The following is a 10,947-nucleotide window of genomic DNA, read 5'->3' on the forward strand; positions in this document are numbered from 1 at the left end:
AATGTCATCATATGACGATATAGAATATCAAGGAGGATTATATTGGATAGTGCGTTGACCTTGAACAATAGCCGATAGCTGAGGTCTGTAATCAATTCAAAATCAGACACCATGATTCGTCACTAAATTGCCTAAAGATGAATATTAAGAAGATTACGAAAAATGACTGAGACTTGCAAGGACTGGCATGAGAAATTACCATTTGCCCTCCTTGCTTGTCGAACATCTTCACTGGGGTAACACCTTTCTCTTTTGTTTACGGGATTGAGGTAGTTTTACCTATTGAAATCCCCTCTCTCTGGGTATTAGTTGAGCTAGAGTTGGATAAAGCAGAATGGATCCAATCGCGATGTGATCAGTTGGACCTAGGAAAAGGGTTAAAAGCTATTCATCAGGGTCGGATGTACTAGAGACAAATGATACGAGCCCATAATAAAAAGGGTCGTCTCAGAGAATTCCACGAGAGAGCTGGATGTTGGAAAAGGTCCTTCCTAAAAAAAAGGATTTTAGTGGGGAATGAATGCCAAATCAGGAATGTCCCTATGTTGTAAAAATGACCTTTTTCAGAGAAGCACTAATCTTGAGTGAGATTGTTAATCCTAAAAACTCAGATCCAGTCAAGAAATACTTCGCTTAAAGAAGAAGAAAGGACCAAGGTGAAAACTCGCAAAGGGTAATTTGAGTCGAAAAAATGTGAAAAATGAAAAAATGAAAATGAAAAATGAAAAATGAAAAAGTAAAAATGAAGAGGCTAAGGGGAAAACCCGCAAAGGGCGCCTTAGGCCAAAGGGGATTTGAGTTGAAAACCCGAAAAGGATGGCTCAAATATTGATCAAAATGGGGCATGAGATCATTAAAACAACTCGAATCTTGATCGAATTGGGGCATGTGGTGATCTTGTTATACCTGAATCAACAGGAAAGGGTAGGCGACATCTTGAGGCGTTGACAGAGTACTATAGATCTCTCAAATACATGTCAAACTTAGAAGGGTCTTCAGAAACTTGGTACAGAGAAATTCAAGCTGCGATATCCGGGGTACTCAATTTGCTTACTATTTATATTGAATTTTTTGTTCTTGGAATACTTCATTATTTTCCAAGATACACATTCCCAATCAATTTCTTTATTATTTTTTTGATAATTTATTCCTTTCAAGCTATGCTCAGAACCAACTTTATTCTTACCCATTGTTATGACCTTTTTTTTGCAAGCATGTTTTATTGAAATAACGATTAATGGACTAATAAAACTTTCACAAGGGAAGTTTTACATATTACTCTAGAAGTTTCTAAATAATACAGGAACCTAAAACAGGACTATTGTTTAGAACGCACCAAGTTTAAAGGTTGGAAATCTGAAAAGGAAGAGTCTAAATTAGGACTTTCTCTTTGGATTTTGTGGTCAAAAACATTGATTGAACAAAATGACAAGATGTCGTGTTGATGACAAAGCTTAAATAAACAAGCAAGCAATGATCATCAAGCAATAGGAAGAGTTTTCCTCGGAGAAAAAAGCCTTCATTTGCGCATGAGCCTTTGGTACGACACCTTGGGAATGGTGTAAGGGACCAGAGAGGTTTAGATCCTGTATCCTTGAATTGTGATAAGAGATGATTGAGGAAAAGCTATATATTTCTACCCTCGGGTTGTAGTGGGAGAATGATGGTACAAATTTTGCGTCCCAGTAGATTGAACTTTGAAGTTTACAGTCGGGGCAATCTGATTAAGTGTTTTTTTGAAAATGCCAGTCGAGAAAGAAGGTTTTATAGCACTTCAGTGATAAAGCCTTAATAAACTTTGAGCATTGATAACCTAAGTAATAAAGAAGGATCATTCTCGAAAAAAATAAAATTCTGCAGTCATGCAAACACCATTCACACATGTCTAGTTAGGAGCATTTGATTCATTTTGATCATGCCATCCTAATCATTAGGCATAATTAGGTTCATTATACAAGTCATGTTCCCCAGAGAACAGATCAGTGAAGATAGCAGATCTTGCCTTCCTGCACCGACAGCGAAGCAGATTGAAGACACCAGCCTTGCCTCCCTGGGTTATAGCGGAGTAGGTTAAAAAATAGCAGATCTTGCCTTCCTGCATCGACAGTGAATCAGATTAAAGACACCAGCCTTGCCTCTCTCGGTTGCAATTAAGCAGGTTGAAGATAGAAGATCTTGCCTTCCTGCACTGATAGCGAAGCAGATTGAAGATACCAGCCTTGCCTCCCTGTGTTGCAACAGAGTAGGCTAAAAATAGCAGATTTTGCTTTCCTGTACCGATAGTGAAGCAGATCAAAGACACCAGCCTTGCCTCCCTCGGTTGCAGTGGAGCAGGTTGAAGATAGCAGATCTTGTTTTTCTGCACCGACAGTGAAGCAGATTGAAGATACCAGCCTTACCTCCCTGAGTTGCAAATAGAGCAGGTTGAAGATAGCAGATCTTGCCTTCCTGTGCTGACATTGAAGCAGATCGAAGACACTAGCCTTGCCTCCCTGGGTTGCAGCGGAACAGGTTGAAAATAGCAAATCTTGCCTTCCTGCACTAATAGCGAAATAGATCGAAGACCCCAATCCTATCTCCCTGGTCAGCAGTAGGAATAGGTTGAGGATTGTAAGCATTATCTCCCTAAACAGTAGTAGAGTAGGCTGAAAATTATAGATCTTATCTCCCTAAGTAGTAGTAGAGCAGATCGAAGACGACGAATCTTATCTTCCTCAGGTAGTAGGGAGGTAGATGTAAGCCACTAATCCTATCTCCCTGGTCAGCAGTGGAATAGTATGGAGATTGTGAATCTTATCTCCCTAAAGTTACAGTGAAGCAGACAGAATAAACCAATCCTATCTCCCTGAAGTTGCAGTGGAGCAGATTAAAACCATAGATCTTATCTCTCTAAAGTTGCAGTAGAGTAGATCGCATCCAGTCTTATCTCCCTGAAGTTGCAGTGGAGCAGACATAAGAAGCAAGTCATATCCCCCTAAAGTTGCAGTGGGGCAGACTGAGAATAGCGAATCTTACTTCTCTGGCGGTGTAGTGGAACAGATTGAAGCTACAAGGGCGAATCTTGCTTCTCCGACATCACAGTTAAACAGATTAAAGTTACAGATCCTATCTTTCCGACGTTGCGGGGGAGTGGATCGAAGCACCAATTCCTATACCTCTGAAGATATAGTAGGATGGAATGAAGCTACTTGAAGAAAACGAGCACCAAGAGGTCAATGTTTGACAGAGTCAGGCAAAATAGGCCATTTTTAAAGTCTTTGCTCCATTCTCGTTACACGACAACGAGCAAAGAGGGGCAGCTGTAATAGGCCTATTTTGACTAGGCCCAAAGCACACCCAAATCCAAATCAATAAAAAATCAAACAAAACCAAATACAATAAAATAAACTCGTTACAAGCCCGAATCAGCCAAACCTAAACAGACCCTAAACCTAAATCAACTAATAGACCCCAAACCCAATTTTCTAAACCCAAATCTCTCAGGCCTAGACCTCGTGCGTGCATCACCATCAGGCGCGTGCATCTTCTTCACACGGGTGTGCCTCCGTCTGTTGTTCCAGGTTGGCCGAATACCTGCAAATACACACGAAAGCAAGCAATAACAGATAACAGATGGGATTTGGATGGAATTTCATTTTATTTTTATTTTGTTTTATTTTTTCTGTAAATCTGGCTATAAAAGAGCCATTGGAATACTGTAAATTTTTACACATACACAGTTTAAGAAATCAAAAAACAAAAGATTCAGAGAAAGAGAGTTCTAAAGGTGATTTTGAATCTTTCTTTTGCTTCTTCTGTTTTCTTTTTCCTTTTTTTCTTTTTTTCGGTTTTCTTTTCTATGTTTGTTTGATTCATTTTTGAATAAAAGAATAAAAACAGAGATTAGAAGGCAGAGAAGTTACCTTGTGGCTGGATCCTTGCTCTCTCCGTCGTCATCGGAGTGTGGGCTAGGTTCGGAGAGTCCTTGAACGGACGATTCACAGAACAACGCAGAGAGCTTTTGCTAAGTTAGGTTTTGCTTTAAAGAAATAGCTACTGTTAGGTTTATTTTTGGATTATAAACAGGGTAATAAACGACGTCGTTTGATGCCGATTTAATGGCCTCAAAACAACGTCGTAATGAGCTCAGATCCGCGTGGTGACCCGACCAGAGGGAAGGATCCGCGCATTTTTACTCAATGGTCTATTTGCACAATGACCCCCTTCGCATTCCTTTTCGTTTCAATTCAGTTTTTCTTTCATTTTTTAATTATTACCTCATATTCGATTCCAATTCCAATTAGATCCATGTTTGAATGGCGTAGTTTTCATTGATTGGGTTTGAAGGCCTGGATTTGTGCATCTAAATTGCAACAATGGTCCTCTGATGTGCAATGGTTCTCGATTTGGTCGTCTTCGCACTTATTTCAAAGTCGTCCCTGAGATTTTGTTTTATTTTTGAAATTGTCCTTGTCTTTTTTTAATTTATAATACTATTGTTATTATCATTATTGTTATTATTACTATTATTAATATAGGTATTATTATCGTATTAGTTTATATCTATTTATTTACTTTTATTTTACATTATTTTATTTTATTATGTATTATTTTGTAATGCTTTTATCATGTATTATTCTATTTTATTATGCATTATTTTAAATATTCTTTATGACTAATTTGCACACATTTTTAGGATTTTATTTTACAATATATCCATAAATTCCATTTTTATATACTTCTAACTTTGAAGATTTATACAATAATATTTTCATAATTCCATTTCATGTATATATGCAATTTATATTAAATTATTGTTATTATACATATGTACACCCGTAATATGCTATTAATTTCAAATTCTATTTTTACTTATTTTCTATGTATATACTTCATTTTTTTTAAATCTCTATTTTATTTTACTCATTAACCTTTTACATATTATTGTATATTATTATTTACATGAGGTTTTTCACTCCCTATATATTACTTATTTTAAATTAATATATGTACATTATTTTACATATCTTAATTTTCTTTTTGTATAATATTTGCTTCAAAATTCATCTAAATAATATTATTTATATAGTGTTTAATTTTATTGAATTTATTTTGAATCTACCACAACCTCATATATATATATATATGATTTATTTTAAAACTTTTGTACATATAATTTATTGATCATAATTTATTCTATTGTTTTATTTATTTATTTTAGTATATCATTTAAAATTGATTATTAATTCTTTTGAGTTTTTGAATAGTGATATTGATATTTGTATAATATGATTAAAACTATTGTTGCTATTCTTATTTTTATTTATCTATTGCTTACTTGTTACTTATTAATATGTGTTTGAATTACCATTTATCTTTTTCATTATATATTAATTATGCTATATTTGTTTTAAAAATTGTATCTTATTAAAGCACTACAATCATTTTATTTCATAATTTCCAAAAAAAGCTTGGTGTTCATTGTTCTCGAGAGAATTGTGCCCTAACTTACTAGGCTTCAATTTTTCTCAACGAATTTAGATATCCAAGTGTTCATTTTATTTAAACCATACAATTTTAAAATAAAGCATTTAAGATTTCACGATGTTGGATCCTAACTTACTGGATATGACATTTTGTTATCTCGATTTTAAAATAAAGGCAATATTTGGTGTTTAGGAATTTTAAGAAATTGAACCCTAACTTACTGGGTTTTGATTTCTCGATTGACCCAAATAACCAAATATCCTTCTCAAAACATATGAATTTTTAAAATTTAAAAAGACGAATCTAACTTCGAAGATTGAATTATTGCACTCTAACTCATTGAGTGTGACGGTTTATTTCTTTAAAGTGGGTAGGTCTTATTATCCAATTTGATTATTTAGGTTTTCATTTCATGGGATAGTATTTTAAAATCTTTTCAAGTTTCGACACTAAGACATTAAACAATTAATTTGGTACCAACTTTAGGCGTTACGAGGGTGTTAATCCTTCCTCGTGCGTAACCGACTCCCGAACTTATTTTCTCAAAATTCGTAGACCTAAAATCATTTTTAAGGTGATCTGATCACACCTCAATAAAAGATTGGTGACAACTCCATTTTCAAAATCGATGCCCATTTTTCAAATACAAAAAATGGTTTCGACAGTGATCATAGAATTTATTATATTTATTGCAAACATTCACTTCAAGGAATGTATAAGAAATAATTCGGAAAATAATGTAAACTTACCTCATATTCTTTGCCAATAAGATTACAAGGTATTATCCACTCCAAAGAATGATTAATTAGTATAAACCATTAATCATTTTGTTTTAGGAATAAACATTTAGCAACATTTTGGACTATCCATATTCCACTTATCTATTTGTCAATAACAACAATAAGTGCCATTCACTTTTAGAAATGAATAAACAATATAATTTGTTAACAAAGCCAATAAAGTCATCATTGTTTGCAAATTTACTTCAATATCATTGTGATAAATCAAATGTGTCTATACATTGTTCACTTTTCTTTCTAATCATACCTTCGCAAAATATTCAACCAATATGCACGTGTCAAATGATCTTTGAGTATCACATAAATATTTTCATTAAAATTATTATAATCTCTATAGTTATAGTGATTATTATATCCATACTAGCCCATCAAAGACTATGCTCACAACCACAATTGCAACTGTCATTTTTAAGATTGATTATGCAATGCTATATTCACCTTAGGGAACAAAACAAATCTAATGAATTTTTTTTTCATTATTATAATTTTCTTTCAAAAACTAATTCATAATTTTAAAAAATCTTTTACGTTTTTTCTTACAAAAATTCATGATTAATATGATTATACAGTTCTCAAGTATGTATAGATTTGAAGTTCAAACTAATCATTGCATATAATACACATTTACAATAGACAAGAACAGATAAGAACAATCATATAATTTAATCAAAATTAAAACTAAACCAATAAATTATATAAAAAATAACAAATATATATATATATATATCCACATAGAAAGCACAACAAATAGACTTGAGAAAGGATTTATAAATTCATAGAGATGCAAATAGAGAATTATATAAATTGAACTTAATAGAAATCGAATCAAATTTTAAAAAAAAATGATTAGACTTACTTAGGTAATTGTGGATGAGAAGTAGAGACTATAAGCATTCTTTGTAGTGAAGAGAACATGATCATCCTCAAGCAAATCTCGAGCAACCATTTTTTAACCAAATAATTAAATTTTAGTACTTGGAGCCCAACAAAATTTTGGTGTAAACTAAGGACCTATCACTCTTGAATAAAATCGTACTGATAGCATATTATAAAATAGTAATAAATAATACAAATAACACAAGAATAATAGATGAGAATAAGAGGGATTTTTATTGCATTTCTCTTCTTTTCTATAATCATTACAAGTAGTATACTCCTATAAATATATATAGGGAGATTAGACTCCTTATTTTCTAATACATAAATAAGAAAGGGGTTACAAGAAGATGAAAGGTGAAAGGTTGAACATTCACTTAATAGCATTCATAATGACATATTTTATAATTAAATTTATTTATATAATTATAACTAAACTTAAATAATGTATATTTATTTTTAAACAACACTATGGACCAAAATCCAATCTGTATAGAATGTATTTATCAAATTAGATGAGTAAAATGGCCCTTGGGCAAGCCAGTGAGAATGTATTTATCTAAAGGACATAATCTGCCAAAAATGTTTTTTTTTTTTTAAGAAACTAATCTTCCACCACTAGTTTAGGATTGTATCCAATTGAAATTGATACTTACATATCTACAGAAATTACATTTTTATTCACTAACTATAACATTCTAACTTTGATCATTTGTATACCATAGGACCCAATTTTGTCTTCTTTATTAAAAAGCTAACTTAGAACACTGGTGCTACAAAATTGTTTAATGAAACCTATTCAAAGCCAAGATTGGATTGAGTAATTGTATTTCAAACTGTTCACTCCACTAATATCAGCAAATATATCTGAGGAATCGACCATTTCTTCCTTTTCTTTCACCACAACCTACAGGGAAATGAAAGCAAAAGTATCAATACATGTTGTAAGGGAGAAAAGCTTGCAATGTTGCAAGGAAAAAACAAGGAACTTACATCATCTTCTTCGTGATTGCTATAAGCTTGCCTAGGGGTCCCACCACAATCATCATTCTTCGCAAATCTTCCTCGCACACGTGGTCGGCTGTCAGCTAGGGTTTTTCGACAAGCGTACTGCAGATTTTATTGTAATATTAGTATTTTAATATGCCAACTAATTTTTATATACAAGATTATCATACATCCACCATATGAGTGAAAATAATATCTAACTAATTTAGAAGAAATTGTCCTAAAAATCTTATATGGCTTTGATTAAAATGATGAAGGTTATACTGTCTTGAGCTTAAATTTCTTTTTTTTTTAATTTATTAAAATGTAAAAAACATAAATACCTATAAAATATTTTTTTAAAAGAATGAGCTTTTGGGAATTAAAATAATGGGTTAAATCACTTTTTGATCTTAAACTTGGCAATTATTTTCACTTGGGGGCCTGAACTTTCTTTTTATTCAAGTTAATTCTTGAACTTGAAAATTATTATTACATTGGAACCTAATTTTTATTTGTCCAAGTCAATTTAATTCTCAATATTTTTTTAAAAACCCTAAAGTTCAAGCCGTAATGTGAGAACAATTGTCAAATTCATGGACTAAGTTGGACAAAAAAATTTCGGGCTCCAACTTTGGAACAATCACCTAGCTCAAGCTCTAATATAGGAACAATTATCAAGTTCAAGGATTAACTTGGACAAAAAAATTTACATCTAAATATGAAAGTAATTGTCATGTTCAAATCCAATATAATGATTTAACCCTAAAATAATATGTGTCTAGTACAAGTGTCCACTCCATTTTCCACATCATTTAAAAAATAATAATATACTTTGTACCAAACATGTATCAACATTCAACACATGAATCCAAAAACATAGTCTATATATATATATATTGATTGAGATGGATTAAAAGAAATAACCTTGATTTTTTTGCTGAAGTTCCTCTCTTTCCTTTTCTTCATGTACCTCTGGATCTTCTCTTTTCTTTGTTGAACCGAAAGTTTTCCAACTTTGTTACGACTTGAGTCTTCCAAACTCGACATCTCTGATGCCAATGGAGCCGAGCCCACAACGCCTCCCATTAGTTGTTGGTTCTCACTTCGAAGGGTCTTTCACAACAATAAAATAAGATTGTCATTATGATGTTTTTTCATAATGTACTACCTAAGATTTTTTACCTAAGATTTTTTATTAAGAGTTGAATTATATTTTGTCCTTTTTATTTAAATAAATAAATTAGTTCATACACGTTAAATTAAAGAGTAAATTGATTTTTCTCTTATAATTTTTATTCATTTCTATTATTAAAAATTGATTCATATACGTCAACATAAGGTGCATACCTATTTGATTATTCCGATAGGTATACTAGTTTTTAATGACAGAAATGAATGAATTTTTTAAGAGAAAATTTTAGTTTATTTTTTGATCTAATATATAAAAGCTAATTTACTATTTTTTATTAAAATAACAAAATGCTATCTAATTCTTAATAAAAGTGCCTACATGATATTTTTATCCAAAATTGAAAGCTAAGCACCTGTATGTCTCCAGGGTTAAATATGCATTGCACTGAATCTGGGCAGAAAAGTCCACCATTATCACCTTGAAATTCCAAGTTTTGAGCTTGCGATTCAGACCCCATAAGAAAGCTCCCAGTGAAAATCCCAGAACTATCAACTGATAACGCAGGCATGAAATTAGCCATTGTTGAAGCACCAAAAAATGAGCAGGAAGGAGATGAAGGGTTTAAAGAAGGCACAGTAGACAAACAATCTTCTTCGAAAACATGCGTAAATGGGGGCCCCGAAAGTGGTCCAACAAGGTCTGCAGTAGTTTCACATAACTGGTTTTGGGATTGAACTAAAGATAGATGATCGATTTGATCTTGTTGAGCTAGAAATTGAGGGATGGAAAAAGGAGATTGAGAAAAGTCTATGGAAGCTGAAATATCATCTTCGATTTCGTCCGGTGAATCAAATATTACGGAAAGATTGTCGGTGGCGGTGATGTTGTAGTTAGCGGAGGATGTCGCGGTGGTGGTGGTGGTGGTGGTGGTGGTGGTGGTGGTCGTGCTGGTGGTTGTAGGGGCAATTGGGTTAGTATTTCCTGTATTGTCATGGTGTCCATTGTTGAGTTGTTCAATATCTAGTGGTATAGTAAGATTATTGCCAAACGAAGAGTTGTGATCTTTGTAACAACAATTAGAAGTAACCTCAGAGTTTTGTAAGGCTGCTGAGAAAAGATCGGCATCGGAAAAATATAAAAACGGAACGTTGGTTGGACTCGATATATCATCCTGTAAGAAATTGACCCAATGAAGCCCCATGTTAAGATAAATCTTGAGAACATGTTATGATAACTTAAACAATTCTTGTGCAACATATGTAATGCTTGATAATAGTCACTTTTCAATTACCGCCTCTTAAAATGATTACATAAATCAACTGAACTGAAATTTAAATTTATAATTAGGTATAGCTTATACAATAATTAATTCTACAGGCTCAAGATTAATTATCAACTATGGGTTCGTCAATCATTCTTAAGAGGTGGCAATCAAACCCTAACTTTTACAATTCTTCTATTTAAAATGTTAATGCAAGTTGTTCATATTTTCGTATCATCATGGGTTTGAATCTAATTTTGTCTATCTAAAGAGAATTTAGGTTTAAAACTATAAATATTAAAAATTAAAATAAAAGGAATTATTTGTAAACATTAAGAAAGTCGAAGAATTACAATGGAAAGCTGCTCGGATGAATGAATCGTGTCGTGCGACATGGTTTGCTTCTTTCAAAGAACTTGATC

The 10,947-nt window shown here is 32.6% G+C and overlaps 1 protein-coding gene across 1 annotated transcript; it reads right to left on the bottom strand.

Annotated features, from left to right (window-relative positions):
• Positions 1-7,574: 7,574 nt before the first annotated feature.
• LOC107892641 (uncharacterized) lies at positions 7,575-10,465 on the bottom strand. The gene is made up of 4 exons (XM_041100199.1): positions 9,677-10,465; positions 9,057-9,245; positions 8,136-8,252; positions 7,575-8,049 (listed from the first exon to the last, which is right to left on the bottom strand). Exons 1-4 carry the CDS (start codon positions 10,463-10,465, stop codon positions 7,942-7,944), a joined length of 1,203 nt encoding a protein of 400 aa, XP_040956133.1. The 3' UTR covers positions 7,575-7,941.
• Positions 10,466-10,947: the final 482 nt, after the last annotated feature.

This window comes from Gossypium hirsutum, chromosome D09 (assembly GCF_007990345.1).
Source record: "Gossypium hirsutum isolate 1008001.06 chromosome D09, Gossypium_hirsutum_v2.1, whole genome shotgun sequence".
NCBI classification, from domain to species: Eukaryota; Viridiplantae; Streptophyta; class Magnoliopsida; order Malvales; family Malvaceae; genus Gossypium; species Gossypium hirsutum.

Excerpts from the sequence above, each read along its gene's own strand:
- LOC107892641 (XM_041100199.1), bottom strand. The coding sequence starts at position 10,465 with ATGGGGCTTCATTGGGTCAATTTCTTACAGGATGATATATCGAGTCCA. Across the intron at positions 9,246-9,676 it reads TTAACCCTGGAGACATACAG|ACCCTTCGAAGTGAGAACCA; the intron begins GTGCTTAGCTTT and ends TTGTTGTGAAAG. Across the intron at positions 8,253-9,056 it reads ACTTCAGCAAAAAAATCAAG|TACGCTTGTCGAAAAACCCT; the intron begins GTTATTTCTTTT and ends TAAAATCTGCAG.